Source organism: Branchiostoma floridae, chromosome 12, assembly GCF_000003815.2.
Source record: "Branchiostoma floridae strain S238N-H82 chromosome 12, Bfl_VNyyK, whole genome shotgun sequence".
NCBI lineage: Eukaryota > Metazoa > Chordata > Leptocardii > Amphioxiformes > Branchiostomatidae > Branchiostoma > Branchiostoma floridae.
In genome coordinates, this window is record NC_049990.1 from 21,673,425 (window position 1) to 21,693,937 (window position 20,513).

The window sequence follows — 20,513 nt, forward strand, 5'->3', positions numbered from 1 at the left end:
CGTTCGAAGACTGCAACTGAGTCTAGTACATATAAGCATACAATAGACTTCGTAGTTGCATGTAGCAAGATAACATACTCTTATTGCACTAGCACTAGTATTAGTACTTGTACTTAGATTATTTAGAACTACCTAGAATAAACTAAACTACTACTATTATAAAAAATCTTCTTCATTCATTAATAGAATCACGTGTGGAGTTGTTTTTTTTCTTACTGCTGTTGATTTCATATCAACTATTGGGATGCGTAGCCGGTGTTCCGGTGCCAAGTTTTAGTTCAAAAGTGTTAATGTACAATCTTCATAACGACAATTGAATCCATTCGAAAGAGAGAGACATAAAGCGCAAATACTGCTGTCGCTGTCACTTGGCGCCATACTTACCAATCTGTACGTCAATCACTGCTTTTGAGAAGGTGGGAATAAAATGAACAGTAAAATACAAGACAGACTCTGCGTCTGTAGTTACCGCGAAAGACATCTTCGTATCCGAGAGCTTGTGCTTCCGCCACCCCTAGATATTATATTTAGGCCCTCATTCAACCAGACCACAACCGCGCTTGGACCTGAACTTAATTTGTGTATCCCATGGCCTCATGATTGACATATTGTGCAACCCGTGAGGGTATAACTGAGACGACAAGAAAACACAGAGCATAAAAAATCGTTTTATCTACAATATTCGTTGAACGCTGTTATATCGCTAGGTCGCAGCTTTAGTTGAAGCCATCATTTAGATTTAAGCCATGTTATGTAGTAATTGGTCTCCCGCGAAGGATTAACAGAGAGCACCACGTGAAGGTTTGCTACCCGCTCCCCTTGTTAGTGTTGGTGTGCTGATGTTAGTTTGTGCGTGAACGTAAGCGATAAACAGAGAGACAGACATTTGCATTTCTTTTATACTTCCAACCAACGCATGGGGATTCTGCTATCAACGGACAGGCCAAGCCCTCCTAACAAGTCATTGGGAAAGCCCGTCCTCAGCAAACCCACCATGCCAGCCGATCGCTCGGGTATTCGTAAAAACAAATAGCACCGAACGAACTTAGCCACATGGTTGGGAAACAATAGGTGAAGGGGAGGGGGCGTGTGTGAAGTTTGAAACATTTGCCTGTAAAACGCAGTTCTGTCAGCGAGCAGTTTTGTTTATGGTAAAAAGTAGGATCAGATAGGTCCGAAACCTGAATTTCTTGCCTCTCTGAGTTAGTGACACCACACTCGAATGATCGCGTATTTTGTACATACATATATCATGTTTCCTGTATCAAACTAGCTTTCTTTGATAAATGAAAAAAGAACTAGAACAAGAAAATCGAAATTATAGTGCTCAGTCGCACCTTGATTCTGCATTCATATGGTAACATTCACATTTCTAGATATTTCCAAATGAATAAGCAATGTCAATCCACTGTTACGGATGGCTGCAGTAGACGGTATAACAATGCCCCCTAGTGACGAGAGAGGGTATCACACTCAAAACGCGCAACTGAAAGAAACGGGTCTTGCGCTTATTCTGTAGTACACAAATTCACGAATACAAGAGTACTTCAGATGATTCCAACGGGATGCTACTGTAGTGTTCAGGTTTCTTTGTTTGATATTTGTTTCTTTGTTTTATAGTCTCGATTGATTCGACGATCATTTTAATATAGTATAAACTTTAGATTAACTTGTCAGTGTTGTAGAGTTCTTGATAATTATCTGTAACGACTTTACCATCCCTGTGTATATGGCTGTCTCTGCTTGTAGACCAATATCAGCAACACTGCCTGAGAGTCTGTGTAATGTATTTGCTATACTGTATAGACTTAGTGATGTCAGCACATAACATAGGAAGGAAACGTCACCAGCGAAGTGAAAGCCTACCTTCGGGTCGGCAATACGTGTCCATGGTGTTGTTACGTGACGTTTATTACTACGTCCGCCAGACGGCGCTTTCATTACGTGAACGCAAAATCCAATAGGGTTGTAACTTTACACTGCATACCACATTTATTCCGCTAGGTGGCGTCATTAGACAATAAATTTTATCAAAGCATGAACTAAAAGTAAACTGAGAGGATTGGCCAGGATAAAGAAGATAGATGCCAGTGCAGACACATTTGGGATACAGTTAACTTAAAGAAGGGCGCAATGAAGACACAACCAGTAACTTTTGATGTATTTTGGTAATTTGATTTGAAAACATACATGATATGCAACTCATGACATACATTGTAGTTTTCTTTTTGTCCGTCAACTCTTCCACATATTACAGTACAACAAACTCTTCCACATATTACAGTACAACTCTTCCACATACATGTATTACAGTACACATATTACAGTACCACAAAACAGTACAACAGAATTGATAGTAAATCCATAGTAGATGGATTTACTATCAATTCTGCTGTACTATGATACATGGTACAATGTTAGGCTACAGCCAATGGACTTGTTGGTTATTGGATTTGAAGTAATTGAATTTCAAACAAGGATGTCTCTGTAGCTAAATTGGTAGCAGCTTCAAAATTGAGCCCCTGGTTCAAACACTTACTATGTTCCATTCAATATATGCTCGTGGTTTGGCAAAACCTCCCTATATGTATTTGGATTTTCAAATCAATCAAAGATCATTCCATCTTCATCATTGCAAATTCAGTAGCACAGATGGACAATTTTACTTGATCTAATCAAGGACGCTGTATGAGATCTTATGAATTGCACCTCTGGACATCCCCCCCCCCAAAACTGATTTGAACGAGCTCAAAAAGATCACGAAGGTTTTCAAAAGCACTTTGATACCGAGAACATGGTATAACAAACACAAAATCAGTTATCTTTGTGCCTACATCATAATGTAGTTTGTATTCTTTTAGAAGGAGGATTAACAAACTAATCCAATATCCAGTTTGTAAACTGTCCTAAATGTTGTTAATCTGAAATATAATGGTCGCTTTTTCGAAATCAAAGCCTCAAAAATATAAACCCCTTTGCGAGCCTTTCATGGTTTCCCCATTCCCGAAAAGACGGAAATTTGACGGTCGTTTTAGTCACTTTGCAGGGCGCGGTCGGGAGCGGTACTGCATTTATGCCGCTTGCCTGGTCAGCGCTCTCCAAGCAGACGTCGGTAATTTTAAACGTAGTTGTCGCCAGTTATCTTATCTTCAAACAGATGCAGGCCGTTTGTGTGTCTGTGTATAGAATCTGAAGGAGAATAACCCAAAAAGGGATTAAAAAGCATCCAAAAATTTAAATCGAAAGCTATCCACACCATATACATGTATTATGAAGAGATGAGGAGGGATTTTGTATGTAGTAAGTGTTACATTTGCCAATGAGTGAAAATTAATCTAATTTTTAATAACGCAAAGAAAGCTCTGAATTTTAGCTAACAACCACAATGTAGCGGATGAAAAGACACGCGATAAGCACCAGGCGCATTTTCCTTTTTACATTGTTCGTTTTTTTCCATCACAATTATCAAACAAAGGTTACCAAGGTGAACAATAAGGATTGTTTCATGTACACAAGTTTTTACGATTGTCACATCATGTTCTCGAACAATAGCTATATTGTTGTAGCTTTGCTGAGGAACAGCAATCGAAGACAACATTGAGATTGAGAAATACGCGTACTGCATTCTCAATAGCGTTACAGTTGTTTTTTTCATGGCTGCTTTGTATTGCTGCGAAAATTTCCGCGTTTGTCCCGTTTGATTTTAAAAATGGGTGTTGTTGACAGGGCAGTTGCTACGTGGCACACAGTAGTCACTGCCCTGTCCTTGTGTGTCACCTGCAAGCGGTGGGCTGGCGAGCCGAAACTCAACATAACAGTTCATGAGGGGAACGTTGGACGCCAGAACCAGGGGAGGTATTTGGTAACAGTTCGCCACGGCCAACTGAGGCACCAGACGGAAACAAAGAGATCTGACGCTCTGATATGGGAGCAAGATGTGAACTTCTCCCATTGGACGCCTGAATACCCGCTGATCCTGAAAGTGCGTAAGGCGAAGCGGTGCAAAGACACGACCATCGCTGAGTTACCCATCGATGTTGCAGCCGCACTACAGTCCGCGGACGGCTTACCAAACCGCCGTTGGTACAGCATAAAGAGAGAGGACAAGAGCGGTCGTCCAAAGGAAGATGTGTCACTACAAGTGACGATTACTGTCGATGGTTGGGAGGTGAAAAGTGACTCTAAACAGGGTAAGAGGCTTTTATTTCTATTTCTAACCAGTTGATTTTGTATCATGTTCAAGCCCTTACTTGTAGCCGCAGAGAAGCGGCAGGGAAAGACCAAACTGACGATTAAAACCACGTTTATTCATTTGTGGAATCATTTTGTTGTTGTTGTTATAAACAATTTTTTTCTACAAAACGTGAATATAACATAATTTTAGTTACAAATAATGGCAAAGTGCGAGTAAAGATAAACTGGTCGACCGATCCAGCGTTCGACCAATCCAGCGTTCGACGCGTCGAAGCACTATAGCATAGGTTCCACCTTCTATAGAACACAACGCAAAACGGGTGCCTTCTGTACTACGTCCAATAGAACATAAAATACAATATCGTGTTGTATCATTTTATTCAGACCTTGCGAAGCCTACGAAGCAGACTGCTAATGACTCCCGGGAAGGAGAGACGGGAAGGTCAGGCAGCAGCCACCGCACGGACATCTCACCACCATCGGTGGAAGCGGAGGTTCCTCAAGTACCCACTGATGTAGACCGCACGAGCCACAGTGACTCGAGCCCCGGACGGGGTGAAGGTAAGTGACATCATAAATCTCTTGCTTGTACATAGTAAGAAGTGCCTGCTGTTCGTTTTGTAAATAAACTCATGCCCCTCCTTTGCATGTAGCTTAAAATCTTCCTCTCAGATGTAGATACCAGCCTTTGGTGATAAGACAAGTACTCATCAAATTGACAGAAGAAACAGATCACTGCAGAACCATACAGTGTGAAAAACAGTCGCCAGAAAAATTGACATATTGTCTTGAGTATGTTTGTGTTTGGCCTCCTGGTATGTGTCCTTCGTACTGCAGCAAAAATCAATTTTTGTACCTTTTAACCTGGACGTGCTATGGTCTTGCTCTATTCAGTCCCAGCCAAGTCAACAGCCTCAAGGTAAGAGGCGTTTCAGAAGATCAGTCTTTTCATCTGTAGAAGAGATCTTTTCGTTAGCGTCCTTTCTTTGCATATAGCTTAGAATCTTTTTCTTAGAGTACTCATCAGCGATATTGAAATAATTTCCTGAAAAAGAAAACTTTTTGACGGGTCCACGGTTAACACTGACCCCCGGCCACGGTGAAGGTAAGAGTCGCCTGCTACTCGTGTTATAAATAAGCTCGTTTTAACTCCCTTTTGTCTAAATGTAACTTAGAATATTCATTATAGAGGTACGAGGAAAGATCACTAAGTATTTAGACTTCTTCCATGCCGATCTATCAATATTCGTTACAGTTTCATTCTTTCTTAATTCATCAATAAAAAAACAACAGGGAAAGTGAAAATACCAATTTAGCCAACCCGAGACACAAATTCGCAGTATAAAGCCTTTTATCAATACCCTGCAAATTTCAAATCATTGCAGTCATTACTTTCCAGGCAACGTCTTCTTGAAAATCAGTAGGTAAGAGGCGAGAAAAACAAGGGTGAACGTGATCAGACATGTGTGGGTCGATATCCTCTTGTTGTAAATTCTTTAAAGGCTTTGTCAAAATGATTCAAAGGATTCCCTTCGTATTTTTGAAGTAGAAAGAAATGGGTGACTTTCAGCAGAGCAAGTTGACCCGCACAGCTTAGGTCGCAGCTCAATTGTCCATATGGCCATGTTTTTTCCTTCTCTCTTATCTGCCGTTACTGCAACTGGGTGTCCCCTGTAAAATGATGGTCATAATAACTAGACTTTCAGTGCACATTTAGAAAAGACTTCATACTTAACATCTACGCTTCAGATCCGAGTAGTGCTTATTATTTCTGAGTGAGGCCGACAACTAATTGATCACCCCTCGTACTCATTTAAATCAGGAATGTATCCTTCAAATTGTTATTAAGTTGATTATGAGGAGTGTATGTAGGGATGGGGGAAAACAGATATCATGTACTTTGTAGAATCGTGATGCATAATTTGTAATTCTTTTGCATCCCCCTAGTTTGTTGTACCTACACTCGAATTATCGCAAGGTGCCCTGCCGTACTTCATAACAAGGCTATAATGTAATTCGTCTGAGGAGAGCGTCTCCTGGCCAGATGTGTAACCGTCTGCTTCTATTGTACGATTAGTGCCAACGAGGTGTTACCTTTTGTTATATCCTTTGAAGTAATGAGCATCAAACAAACTACAAAGCAGTGACATGTACCTATCATAATTAGGGCCATGCAGACAGTGTCTGGATATGTGTCTGGGATTTTGAAATAAAAAGCCGAGAGCTGGAAGTTGGGAGGACAGTTGGAGCGAGAACAGAACAGAGAGAGGGTCCCAACACACAGCTCCCGTGCGTGTCAATGGCATGCCCTGTGTCTTGCGTGTGTTTCTTAGTCCTGTAGTTTAAACGTTCCTCGTCCAGCATTCTAAAAGAACCTGGGGCCCACAACATCGGCCCCACCACTTCTTACATGTAGAATAAAACGTTCGAACAACAGCCTATAGAAAGTGATCTTAAAATCTTTTCAAACACAGCTGAATACGCAACCTCCAAGAAGGCCGCGGGAGCTGGTGAGACCTCATCGCCCCAGGACAGGGGCGCCGCCGGGTCCGCCGGAGCTGGTGAGACCTCATCGCGCCAGGACAGGGGCGCCGCCGGGTCCGCCGAAACTGTTGAGACCTCATCGCGCCAGGACAAAGTCGCCGACGGGTCCGCCGGAGCTGGTGAGACCTCATCGCGCCAGGACAGGGGCGCCGCCGGGTCCGCCGGAGCTGGTGAGACCTCATTCCGCACGGACACCTCACCACCATCAGTGGAAGCGGAGGTCCCTCAAGTACCCACTGATGTAGACCGCACGAGCCACAGTGACTCGAGCCCCGGACGGGGTGAAGGTGAGAGACATCATAAATCTCTTGCTTGTACATAGTAAGAAGTGCCTGCTGTTCGTTTTGTAAATAAACTCATGCCCCTCCTTTGCATGTAGCTTAAAATCTTCCTCTCAGATGTAGATACCAGCCTTTGGTGATAAGACAAGCACTCATCAAATTGACAGAAGAAACATATCACTGCAGAACCATACAGTGTGAAAAACAGTCGCCAGAAAAATTGACATATTGTCTTGAGTGTGTCTGTGTTTGGCCTCCTGGTATGTGTCCTTCGTACTGCAGCAAAAATCAATTTTTGTACCTTTTAACCTGGACGTGCTATGGTCTTGCTCTATTCAGTCCCAGCCAAGTCAACAGCCTCAAGGTAAGAGTCGTTTCAGAAGATCAGTCTTTTCATCTGTAGAAGAAATCTTTTCGTTAGCGTCCTTTCTTTGCATATAGCTCAGAATCTTCTTCTTAGAGTACTCATCAGCGATATTGAAATAATTTCCTGAAAAAGAAAACTTTTTGACGGGTCCACGGTTGACACTGACCCCCGGCCACGGTGAAGGTAAGAGTCGCCTGCTTCTCGTGTTATAAATAAGCTCGTTTTAACTCCCTTTTGTCTAAATGTAACTTAGAATATTCATTATAGAGGTACGAGGAAAGATCACTAAGTATTTAGACTTCTTTCATGCCGATCTATCAATATTCGTTACAGTTTCATTCTTTCTTAATTCATCAATAAAAAAACAACAGGGAAAGTGAAAATACCAATTTAGCCAACCCGAGACACAAATTCGCAGTATAAAGCCTTTTATCAATACCCTCCAAATTTCAAATCATTGCAGTCATTACTTTCCAGGCAACGTCTTCTTGAAAATCAGTAGGTAAGAGGCGAGAAAAACAAGGGTGAACGTGATCAGACATGTGTGGGTCGATATCCTCTTGTTGTAAATTCTTTAAAGGCTTTGTCAAAATGATTCAAAGGATTCCCTTCGTATTTTTGAAGTAGAAAGAAATGGGTGACTTTCAGCAGAGCAAGTTGACCCGCACAGCTTAGGTCGCAGCTCAATTGTCCATATGGCCATGTTTTTCCTTCTCTCTTATCTGCCGTTACTGCAACTGGGTGTCCCCTGTAAAATGATGGTCATAATAACTAGACTTTCAGTGCACATTTAGAAAAGACTTCATACTTAACATCTACGCTTCGAAATCCGAGTAGTGCTTATTATTTCTGGGTGAGGCCGACAACTAATTGATCACCCCTCGTACTCATTTAAATCAGGAATGTATCCTTCAAATTGTTATTAAGTTGATTATGAGGAGTGTAGAATAAAACGTTCGAACAACAGCCTCCAGAAAGTGATCTTAAAATCTTTTCAAACACAGCTGAATACGCAACCTCCAAGGAGGCCGCGGGAGCTGGTGAGGCCTCATCGCCCCAGGACAGGGGCGCCGCCGGGTCCGCCGGAGCTGGTGAGACCTCATCGCGCCAGAACAGGGGCGCCGCCGGGTCCGCCGGAGCTAGTAAGACCTCATCGCGCCAGGACAGGGGCGCCGCCGGGTCCGCCGGAGCTGGTGAGACCTCATCGCGCCAGGACAGGCGCGCCGCCGGGTCCGCCGGAGCTGGTGAGACCTCATCGCGCCAGGACAGGGGCGCCGCCGGGTCCGCCGGAGCTGGTGAGACCTCATCGCGCCAGGACAGGGGCGCCGACGGGTCCGCCGGAGCTGGTGAGACCTCATCGCGCCAGGACAGGGGCGCCGACGGGTCCGCCGGAGCTGGTGAGACCTCATCGCGCCAGGACAGGGGCGCCGACGGGTCCGCCGGAGCTGGTGAGACCTCATCGCGCCAGGACAGGGGCGCCGCCGGGTCCGCCGGAGCTGGTGAGACCTCATCGCACCAGGACAGGGGCGCCGCCGGGTCCGCCGGAGCTGGTGAGACCTCATTCCGCACGGACACCTCACCACCATCAGTGGAAGCGGAGGTTCTTCAAGTACCCACTGATGTAGACCGCACGAGCCACAGTGACTCGAGCCCCGGACGGGGTGAAGGTGAGAGACATCATAAATCTCTTGCTTGTACATAGTAAGAAGTGCCTGCTGTTCGTTTTGTAAATAAACTCATGCCCCTCCTTTGCATGTAGCTTAAAATCTTCCTCTCAGATGTAGATACCAGCCTTTGGTGATAAGACAAGCACTCATCAAATTGACAGAAGAAACAGATCACTGCAGAACCATCGGTGTGAAAGACAGTGGCCAGAAAAATTGACATATTGTCTTGAGTGTGTCTGTGTTTGGCCTCCTGGTATGTGTCCTTCGTACTGCAGCAAAAATCAATTTTTGTACCTTTTAACCTGGACGTGCTATGGTCTTGCTCTATTCAGTCCCAGCCAAGTCAACAGCCTCAAGGTAAGAGTCGTTTCAGAAGATCAGTCTTTTCATCTGTAGAAGAAATCTTTTCGTTAGCGTCCTTTCTTTGCATATAGCTCAGAATCTTCTTCTTAGAGTACTCATCAGCGATATTGAAATAATTTCCTGAAAAAGAAAACTTTTTGACGGGTCCACGGTTGACACTGACCCCCGGCCACGGTGAAGGTAAGAGTCGCCTGCTTCTCGTGTTATAAATAAGCTCGTTTTAACTCCCTTTTGTCTAAATGTAACTTAGAATATTCATTATAGAGGTACGAGGAAAGATCACTAAGTATTTAGACTTCTTTCATGCCGATCTATCAATATTCGTTACAGTTTCATTCTTTCTCAATTTATTAATAAGAAAACAACAGGGAAAGTGAAAATACCAATTTAGCCAACCCGAGACACAAATTCGCAGTATAAAGCCTTTTATCAATACCCTCCAAATTTCAAATCATTGCAGTCATTACTTTCCAGGCAACGTCTTCTTGAAAATCAGTAGGTAAGAGGCGAGAAAAACAAGGGTGAACGTGATCAGACATGTGTGGGTCGATATCCTCTTGTTGTAAATTCTTTAAAGGCTTTGTCAAAATGATTCAAGAGATTCCCTTCGTATTTTTGAAGTAGAAAGAAATGGGTGACTTTCAGCAGAGCAAGTTGACCCGCACAGCTTAGGTCGCAGCTCAATTGTCCATATGGCCATGTTTTTCCTTCTCTCTTATCTGCCGTTACTGCAACTGGGTGTCCCCTGTAAAATGATGGTCATAATAACTAGACTTTCAGTGCACATTTAGAAAAGACTTCATACTTAACATCTACGCTTCGAAATCCGAGTAGTGCTTATTATTTCTGGGTGAGGCCGACAACTAATTGATCACCCCTCGTACTCATTTAAATCAGGAATGTATCCTTCAAATTGTTATTAAGTTGATTATGAGGAGTGTAGAATAAAACGTTCGAACAACAGCCTCCAGAAAGTGATCTTAAAATCTTTTCAAACACAGCTGAATACGCAACCTCCAAGGAGGCCGCGGGAGCTGGTGATACCTCATCGCCCCAGGACAGGGGCGCCGACGGGTCCGCCGGAGCTGGTGAGACCTCAACGCGCCAGGACAGGGGCGCCGCCGGGTCCGCCGAAACTGGTGAGACCTCATCGCGCCAGGACAAAGGCGCCGACGGGTCCGCCGGAGCTGGTGAGACCTCATCGCGCCAGGACAAAGGCGCCGCCGGGTCCGCCAGAGCTGGTGAGACCTCATCGCGCCAGGACAGGGGCGCCGCCGGGTCCGCCGGAGCTGGTGAGACCTCATTCCGCACGGACACCTCACCACCATCAGTGGAAGCGGAGGTCCCTCAAGTACCCACTGATGTAGACCGCACGAGCCACAGTGACTCGAGCCCCGGACGGGGTGAAGGTGAGAGACATCATAAATCTCTTGCTTGTACATAGTAAGAAGTGCCTGCTGTTCGTTTTGTAAATAAACTCATGCCCCTCCTTTGCATGTAGCTTAAAATCTTCCTCTCAGATGTAGATACCAGTCTTTGGTGATAAGACAAGTACTCATCAAATTGACAGAAGAAACAGATCACTGCAGAACCATACAGTGTGAAAAACAGTCGCCAGAAAAATTGACATATTGTCTTGAGTGTGTCTGTGTTTGGCCTCCTGGTATGTGTCCTTCGTACTGCAGCAAAAATCAATTTTTGTACCTTTTAACCTGGACGTGCTATGGTCTTGCTCTATTCAGTCCCAGCCAAGTCAACAGCCTCAAGGTAAGAGGCGTTTCAGAAGATCAGTCTTTTCATCTGTAGAAGAAATCTTTTCGTTAGCGTCCTTTCTTTGCATATAGCTTAGAATCTTCATCTTAGAGTACTCATCAGCGATATTGAAATAATTTCCTGAAAAAGAAAACTTTCTGACGGGTCCACGGTTGACACTGACCCCCGGCCACGGTGAAGGTAAGAGTCGCCTGCTACTCGTGTTATAAATAAGCTCGTTTTAACTCCCTTTTGTCTAAATGTAACTTAGAATATTCATTATAGAGGTACGAGGAAAGATCACTAAGTATTTAGAATTCTTTCATGCCGATCTATCAATATTCGTTACAGTTTCATTCTTTCTCAATTTATTAATAAGAAAACAACAGGGAAAGTGAAAATACCAATTTAGCCAACCCGAGACACAAATTCGCAGTATAAAGCCTTTTATCAATACCCTCCAAATTTCAAATCATTGCAGTCATTACTTTCCAGGCAACGTCTTCTTGAAAATCAGTAGGTAAGAGGCGAGAAAAACAAGGGTGAACGTTATCAGACATGTGTGGGTCGATATCCTCTTGTTGTAAATTCTTTAAAGGCTTTGTCAAAATGATTCAAAGGATTCCCTTCGTATTTTTGAAGTAGAAAGAAATGGGTGACTTTCAGCAGAGCAAGTTGACCCGCACAGCTTAGGTCGCAGCTCAATTGTCCATATGGCCATGTTTTTCCTTCTCTCTTATCTGCCGTTACTGCAACTGGGTGTCCCCTGTAAAATGATGGTCATAATAACTAGACTTTCAGTGCACATTTAGAAAAGACTTCATACTTAACATCTACGCTTCGAAATCCGAGTAGTGCTTATTATTTCTGGGTGAGGCCGACAACTAATTGATCACCCCTCGTACTCATTTAAATCAGGAATGTATCCTTCAAATTGTTATTAAGTTGATTATGAGGAGTGTAGAATAAAACGTTCGAACAACAGCCTCCAGAAAGTGATCTTAAAATCTTTTCAAACACAGCTGAATACGCAACCTCCAAGGAGGCCGCGGGAGCTGGTGATACCTCATCGCCCCAGGACAGGGGCGCCGACGGGTCCGCCGGAGCTGGTGAGACCTCAACGCGCCAGGACAGGGGCGCCGCCGGGTCCGCCGAAACTGGTGAGACCTCATCGCGCCAGGACAAAGGCGCCGACGGGTCCGCCGGAGCTGGTGAGACCTCATCGCGCCAGGACAAAGGCGCCGCCGGGTCCGCCAGAGCTGGTGAGACCTCATCGCGCCAGGACAGGGGCGCCGCCGGGTCCGCCGGAGCTGGTGAGACCTCATTCCGCACGGACACCTCACCACCATCAGTGGAAGCGGAGGTCCCTCAAGTACCCACTGATGTAGACCGCACGAGCCACAGTGACTCGAGCCCCGGACGGGGTGAAGGTGAGAGACATCATAAATCTCTTGCTTGTACATAGTAAGAAGTGCCTGCTGTTCGTTTTGTAAATAAACTCATGCCCCTCCTTTGCATGTAGCTTAAAATCTTCCTCTCAGATGTAGATACCAGCCTTTGGTGATAAGACAAGCACTCATCAAATTGACAGAAGAAACAGATCACTGCAGAACCATACAGTGTGAAAAACAGTCGCCAGAAAAATTGACATATTGTCTTGAGTGTGTCTGTGTTTGGCCTCCTGGTATGTGTCCTTCGTACTGCAGCAAAAATCAATTTTTGTACCTTTTAACCTGGACGTGCTATGGTCTTGCTCTATTCAGTCCCAGCCAAGTCAACAGCCTCAAGGTAAGAGGCGTTTCAGAAGATCAGTCTTTTCATCTGTAGAAGAAATCTTTTCGTTAGCGTCCTTTCTTTGCATATAGCTTAGAATCTTCTTCTTAGAGTACTCATCAGCGATATTGAAATAATTTCCTGAAAAAGAAAACTTTTTGACGGGTCCACGGTTGACACTGACCCCCGGCCACGGTGAAGGTAAGAGTCGCCTGCTTCTCGTGTTATAAATAAGCTCGTTTTAACTCCCTTTTGTCTAAATGTAACTTAGAATATTCATTATAGAGGTACGAGGAAAGATCACTAAGTATTTAGAATTCTTTCATGCCGATCTATCAATATTCGTTACAGTTTCATTCTTTCTTAATTCATCAATAAAAAAACAACAGGGAAAGTGAAAATACCAATTTAGCCAACCCGAGACACAAATTCGCAGTATAAAGCCTTTTATCAATACCCTCCAAATTTCAAATCATTGCAGTCATTACTTTCCAGGCAACGTCTTCTTGAAAATCAGTAGGTAAGACGCGAGAAAAACAAGGGTGAACGTGATCAGACATGTGTGGGTCGATATCCTCTTGTTGTAAATTCTTTAAAGGCTTTGTCAAAATGATTCAAGAGATTCCCTTCGTATTTTTGAAGTAGAAAGAAATGGGTGACTTTCAGCAGAGCAAGTTGACCCGCACAGCTTAGGTCGCAGCTCAATTGTCCATATGGCCATGTTTTTTCCTTCTCTCTTATCTGCCGTTACTGCAACTGGGTGTCCCCTGTAAAATGATGGTCATAATAACTTGACTTTCAGTGCACATTTAGAAAAGACTTCATACTTAACATCTACGCTTCGAAATCCGAGTAGTGCTTATTATTTATGGATCACCCCTCGTACTCATTTAAATCAGGAATGTATCCTTCAAATTGTTATTAAGTTGATTACCAGTAGTGTAGAATAAAACGTTCGAACAACAGCCTCCAGAAAGTGATCTTAAAATCTTTTCAAACACAGCTGAGTACGCAGCCTCGAAGGAGGCCGCAGGAGCTGGCGAGACCTCATTGTGCCAGGACGAGGGCGCCGACAGGTCCGCCGGAGCTGGCGAGATCCCATCCCGCCAGCACGCGGGCGCCGACAGGTCCGCCGGAGCTGGTGAGACCCCATCCCGCCAGCACGCGGGCGCCGACAGGTCCGCTGGAGCTGGTGAGACCCCATCCCGCCAGCACGCGGGCGCCGACAGGTCCGCCGGAGCTGGTGAGACCCCATCCCGCCAGCACGCGGGCGCCGACAGGTCCGCCAGAGCTGGTGAGACCCCATCCCGCCAGCACGCGGGCGCCGACAGGTCCGCCGGAGCTGGTGAGACCCCATCCCGCCAGCACGCGGGCGCCGACAGGTCCGCCGGAGCTGGTGAGACCCCATCCCGCCAGCACGCGGGCGCCGATAGGTCTGCCGGAGCTGGTGAGACCCCATCCCGCCAGCACGCGGGCACCGACAGGTCCGCCGGAGCTGGTGAGACCTCTTCATGCACAGATAGACGGGGAGCAAGACTGTACAATTCCAGTCAGTTGAGGATCTGTGGGATGAGCTCCTCGCCTATGCTGCATCTCTCCAATCCAAGCTGCTGCACGTTTTGGAATGCCAGGTTGTCAAGAAGGTGGCTGCGTACGTGCCCGAGTGCATGTGTTACAACTTACAGGACAACTTGCAACGTTCCCGAGAAGATGGCTCAGTCGAACCACAGAGCTTTCTAACCTCCTTGGTCCAATTTACTTTCCATAAATGTAACTGCTGTTAACACCACATGGAGTTATCTATTCAAACAAGAGTCAAATATAAATCCTTCAATGAAAATGTCCAGTTTAATCCCAGTTTAATCCAATTTGTCCTGTTTTAACATCATTTCCTTGTCAGCAAATACGATACAACACGGGTCAAATCAAAGTTGGAAAGACAGGAGTTTCAGAACTATAATAACATCTATATCTCAGAGTTCAACATGTTACTGAATGCATTGTGTGGTGTTTCATGTCAATTGAAAAATACATGCTTTCCTTTGTATCATAGCATTACCACTTTTTCAATGATTATAGCTAGCATAACTACCTTTCCAGAACTCCTAGTGGAAGTGAAAAAACAACTGAACAAAATGAACATGTTCTATACAAGTATACTTAAACCCCAAAAGCTGTTTAAATAGAATTGCGTACAACAATGACAATCTTTAACAGTCAAAATTACCAGTGGTGGTGCATTGAGGGATCCTTTTTTATTTGTTCTCAAAAGACACTTAAAAAGTGTTTGGAATGGATTACATAGTGGTTGTTTTAAACTAGAGAAGAAAAGAAGAAAGCACATGGCTAAAAGTAAAACAACAAAGTTGCCTGGTAAAAAATTGTTCGCTCTTTGTACTCTAAAGTAATGCTTCAGAAGAAAAGGCTTCTCTGAACAGTATAGAAAAAGTGCTAACACCTATAGAAATGAAAGGAAATACAGTATAAGTCTTCGCTAAATACAGACTTCAAACTTATCAGGATTCACATAGGTTCAAGAAAACTATACACGATCACTGGCGACTAACATTTGACCACCATACAACAACAGTACCTCTGGACACTTACAATGAGCCAATACAGGCTACACTGTTGTAAAGTACTGTCTACTGATACTTAGACCCTCCTCATATACAATGTACATGGCAATGTCTTACTCTTCCAAACCCATAACGCTAAGAGAAGCAGCCAGCTGTCGTCACTTTCAGCGCCGGCGGGGACTCTGGCTTCTCCTACGACGTCCACCACTCCTGCAGGAAAACAATCAAGATTTTACTTAAACTTAATATTTCCAACACTATGCACATAATATGCAACTACTTCATGCAGATACATGGTAGCCTGGGTACCATCCGGATAGTAGTTTGCTCTGATGCTTATTATACACAACATACAGTCACTTCTCGCTCTGACATTTATTATACACTATATACAGTCGCTTCTCTGCTATTCCGTCTGGGAACCTTGGCATCTCTAACATCTGGAAACTTCCCTACACATCAACGAATTAAGGAATGGGTTCAAGTGCTCGTGCAATACAGCATTACAACACCCGAAACACCCTCTGTCCGCTCATGGGAGGCCTGTTGTCATCAAACGAGCACTCTAGAACCCATTTCTCAATTGGCTCATTAACTGACAACACCACCAAAAGGTTTGAAAGAAGCGGACATAGGAGCAAACTACTATCCGGATGGTACCAAGGCTTGATGTAAGGGGTTTTACTTACAACACAGCATGACTACAACTATGCACCTCATCAGCTGTGATAATGGTGGCACTTCAAGCAACACATGTGTATGCTGGAAACTTTGCCATCAGAAAAAGAAATTCATTTGACTTTTTTTCTCCTTCTCACTTAGCTTCCTTTTCCAACAACAAAATGATCATCACTTTCAATAATGATTAATGCCTTTACTGACAGCTGTTTGCTGGTTCAAAACTGCTCTGTGCTATATACAAAAGACAAAACGTGTACTTCAAACTGAGTATAATTATAAAGGAAATAGTTACGAATGTAGGATTCAGGTATGAACACCATCATGAGGACCCACCTGCGTGATCTGCCCCCTGGTGGCCCCCTGACGAAGCACCAGTCTACATGTATTGTGTTCTCCAGGATTTCTGTGCCGTTCAGAGCGTCCATGGCGGCCTGGGCCTCCTTAAACGTCTCATACTCCACCAGAGCATAGCCCTGAAAATCACATGTCCGGACTTGGGATGTGAAATAGATCCTTGCGTTTCTAGATGGACTTTTAACTTTACATACATGAAAATATCTAGATGTGGAAGAAATGGTCTTTTACAACTCGAAATGCTTAGTTGACAGTTTTTTTTTACTTGACACCTTCAAAATTGTGTCTACCACTTGCAGTTTTGGAACACAATGCTTGTAAACAGACAACAAAACTTACATTACTCTATGCTGCATAATATAAAAAAAATGTGAAGGCAAGGACTGGGAGTACTTAATTCCCTTTTTTCTGTAGGAATCCATTCATTTTGTATGATTGACAATATTGTGCCTCCATCCAATTTGCCAAACTGTGAGTTCTTCAGATTTTCCCCCACACATTAGAGGTGAATGTTTCCAGTGCTGAAGATACATATGACATCATGACAACTAACCTTGAGGAAGCCTGTTCGTCTGTCCAGGTTCAAATGCAGGTTTTTGATCTCCCCAAACTCTGCAAACTTGTCGTAGATGTCGTCCTCCTGCGCCTCCTCATGCACACCAGTCACAAACAGGATCCAGCCCTCCACAGCTGGACAAACAAAATACAACTCATTATTCAGTCTGTTACTTAAAGTATCTTTCTTTGAATCTTGGTTTTGTTTAAGAAGTTCAAAAACTGTCCAGGGTTTCATTTTCATCTTGAATTCCCCTCAATGTATTGAACCCAATCAGAGGCAAAGTTTGTGGGGAGGGGAGGCCTCAAGTTAGGGTTTCAATGTTAATCATTAATGTCAGGAAAAAAAGTCTGGCATATATCCAATTTGGAACCCAGGTATCAAAGTTAATTAGATTCTATAAGGCCATGTTGATTTCATTATATGGATGACATCCTCTGTCAACCTAAACACGTATGCGAGCATGTGTTGCCTTCATTGTGATATCTAAGTCAGTCGTCAGGAAAGTTGAACAAATGACTAAACTCACAGAATGTTGAAAACCGAACAATATATTCTTCATTTTTGTTCTTATTCTTACACATCTTCTTCTTTCACTTTGGAATTGATGCAGGTATTTTATGACATTACATTTAGTATCCGTTTTCAGTGTTGTATTTTTTTTTCAATCTACAGCATATATTTGCTAATTTTGCAGCTGCTTTGTTAAGTTTGTTCAATTTGCAGGGTCCAAAACATTTTTTTTTAATTTTATGTACCTGCAGATGTCATCCATATAATCAAATCACCAATGCTAACTACTACTAGCAGTGTTTCCGCCAGAGGGGCGTCCACCCGTCCAATGACGGTCTCATTTCGTTTTGGACGGCTTGAACGCAACCAGAGGCCGTCCTCATAAAAAAATTGCGACCCGCATTTTGCCGAGAAATCTGTACAAAGTTGATAAATGTAAACCGCAGTTTTGTGTTTTGTATTGAAGCTAGAGGCTTGGGACGCCGTCCACAGTCAGAAAGCCGCTCACTGTTTGTTTTGCTATTGTTATGATAGTTGACAATGTGTGTCGGCGGCCTTTCGCATACGATAATCAAAACCCGTTTTTCAAGGCCTCAGTTACTCGAATTTGCCCTGTCACATAATTCGCAAACTTGGCGGTAGGTCGATCTCGCTATAAGTATAACACTACAAACTAAACTTTGTTATTGGGAGAAATAAGACAACACACTATTAAACTTTGTCTAGATTAACAACTTTAGTCTCTGTTTTCATCGTCAATCATCGTAAACAAAACAAAACACAATCAGATACATGTGCCCACCGGCCCGGGTGCTCGGCACGGGAAATCGACCTCGTTCAAGTTCGCTATCGGCAACACAGCGGAAAAATAAAGTGTTCACATAAGAGATGATGGACGTAAAAAACATCAAGTATAACTTTGGTTCCTTTTATATGAGTTTTGAGCCCGCAAAATCTCCAAAAACGGCAGAAATTTTCGGGATAAATACGCATCAAAAATGGCGGTCGGTAGTTGTTGTGTATCCTAGCCAATCACAGCGCTAGTTTCCCGTGACGTCGCTAGCTTTCCCAGATCTCGCGAGAAGTCACCACGTGAGATTGCGGGATTTCGGTCGCCATTACGCTCACTGTCGCCGATAGACGATGTTTTTCGTCATTTCTGAACGCAAATTTCTCGATCTATGGAAGGTTTTAGATGATTTATAAGTATACCACAACATAAAAGAGAATATATACAAATGCTATTTCTTTTTTGAAAGTCCAAGAACCGTTTCTAGAACTTTTTAAAAGTCGTAGTACCCGTTCGGTGCGGCATACCGGTACGCGGCACAGATCATAACACTTCGGCACTGAACTTAATCGGACGTTAGTTGTTTTGTTTTTTCTTGCGACAGTTAACCATTAACTTTAATTTTCGCGATTTTACAATTAAATTTAATTTTCGCGGTTTTACAATTAAATTTAATGTTCGCGGTTTTGCAATTAAATTTAATTTTCACGGTTTTCGCGCCCCAAGGTGGACGGCCTCCCAGCTGAGGTCTGGCGGAAACACTGACTACTAGTCAGTGTCAAAGTGCTTGTCGTTTCATCCTTACATCTCTGAGGCCCTGGCTGGTCACTGTCAGCCTCCACAGACTCGTAATGTTCCTCTGATTCTCTGCCTCGTGGCGCATCTGGGAAGAAATGTGCTCTCATGAACTATCACGCTTCTATACAATCACATGCATAACATGGCTTCATACTTAGGTTTTATGGTTTCTTACTGCAAGTGTAACAGGGAGTTTTAGCACAACAACGTGTATATGTATAAATGCATATTCAGGTACTATGTGCATACACTTAAGTTAAAACCGGAAATTGGAGTGGTGTCTAACTTTTAAACTTCAACTTTTTACAGGCAAAAACGTTCAAAAAGGTGATGTGTGGCTGACATGTTACTATACAGAATGAGCTAGTAAACAGACATGAATCAGGTAAACTTATTGAGATAACAAATTGTTTATTTACTGATCGAGAGTAATTTTGCCCCGCATTTCCAAATTCCAGTACAGAAACATGGGTCGTCCTGATTATCATTTCATATAATCATGTGTAAGAAATTATGTAACTTACCTCCATCAAATCCTCTGCCCTTTCTTTTCCGTGCCTTTTCCTTCAGCTTCTGGATTCCCTCTAGAAAGAGTACACATATATTACATTATAAGCACAAACGACAAAGGTTTAGTGCGTTTTATGTAACACTGTGTATTTTCTTTCAATCATCAAACCAGATGATTATAATTTTACTCCCATAAATTTCATACCATTTTCATGCAGACACGTGCCCCCCTCCCCCATACACGCAGTTCACATGAACAAAGCAAGCGCCCAAAAACTTATTTCTCTTAACCACGAAACACACAGAAAGCAAAACATTATCGCTCGTTACTTTCCCCTTGATAGTGTCTGCTCTAATCACAAACATGTGGATACGTTTCAGTTTAATTTTTGCTGGTGTTGACTGGTTTCGCACACTAAGGACCACGCACAAAAATTTCGTAGTGAACAAATTTCGAGAAGACAAATCTATACAAGTTTGGCCCTCAAATTGCGCAGTATCAAGCACAGCACAAGCCACACAACCTACAAATAGAAAGTATAGACTTTGAAGATTCTTCAAACGTGATATAGCGTTATAAAAATTTACGTACGGTCTCCTTCTTCGTCAACTTCAAACTCCTCTCCTCCCTCGTGAAGATCGAGTACGTCCGCCATGATGCCGCCTCTGTGGGATTGATTTATCCGAATATCCTGATTTGCATATTTACCATCCAATAGTAATTGGTCCTTTTCAGAAGTTTGCATATAATTTTCCCGAAGGTGGGCATCGTAATATTTGCATATTTTGTG

The 20,513-nt window shown here is 43.5% G+C and overlaps 2 protein-coding genes and 1 long non-coding RNA gene across 4 annotated transcripts in view; 1 reads left to right on the forward strand and 2 right to left on the reverse strand.

Moving 5' to 3' along the window:
• Positions 1-591, reverse strand: part of LOC118427621 — a 2,544-nt gene extending 1,953 nt beyond the window's left edge. The window contains exon 1 of the long non-coding RNA XR_004832536.1: positions 385-591. This is a non-coding gene — a long non-coding RNA (uncharacterized LOC118427621). The remainder of the gene's footprint in view (positions 1-384) is intronic.
• Positions 592-3,575: 2,984 nt separating this feature from the next.
• On the forward strand, positions 3,576-15,114 carry LOC118427568 (uncharacterized PE-PGRS family protein PE_PGRS54-like). 2 transcript variants are annotated; one of them, XM_035837413.1, is made up of 7 exons: positions 3,576-4,190; positions 4,579-4,755; positions 6,669-7,025; positions 8,391-9,053; positions 10,418-10,825; positions 12,191-12,598; positions 13,945-15,114. In XM_035837413.1, the coding sequence occupies exons 1-7, from the start codon at positions 3,710-3,712 to the stop codon at positions 14,679-14,681; spliced, it is 3,231 nt and encodes a 1,076-aa protein (XP_035693306.1). In that variant the 5' UTR covers positions 3,576-3,709; the 3' UTR covers positions 14,682-15,114. The 2 variants fall into 2 exon arrangements, with proteins under 2 accessions (XP_035693306.1, XP_035693307.1); XM_035837414.1 differs by lacking the exon at positions 6,669-7,025.
• Positions 14,771-20,497, reverse strand: LOC118427605 (RNA-binding protein 8A-like). The gene is made up of 6 exons (XM_035837471.1): positions 20,315-20,497; positions 19,737-19,796; positions 19,220-19,297; positions 17,109-17,245; positions 16,535-16,674; positions 14,771-15,730 (listed from the first exon to the last, which is right to left on the reverse strand). The coding sequence occupies exons 1-6, from the start codon at positions 20,466-20,468 to the stop codon at positions 15,685-15,687; spliced, it is 615 nt and encodes a 204-aa protein (XP_035693364.1). The 5' UTR covers positions 20,469-20,497; the 3' UTR covers positions 14,771-15,684.
• Between the last annotated feature and the right edge of the window lie 16 nt (positions 20,498-20,513).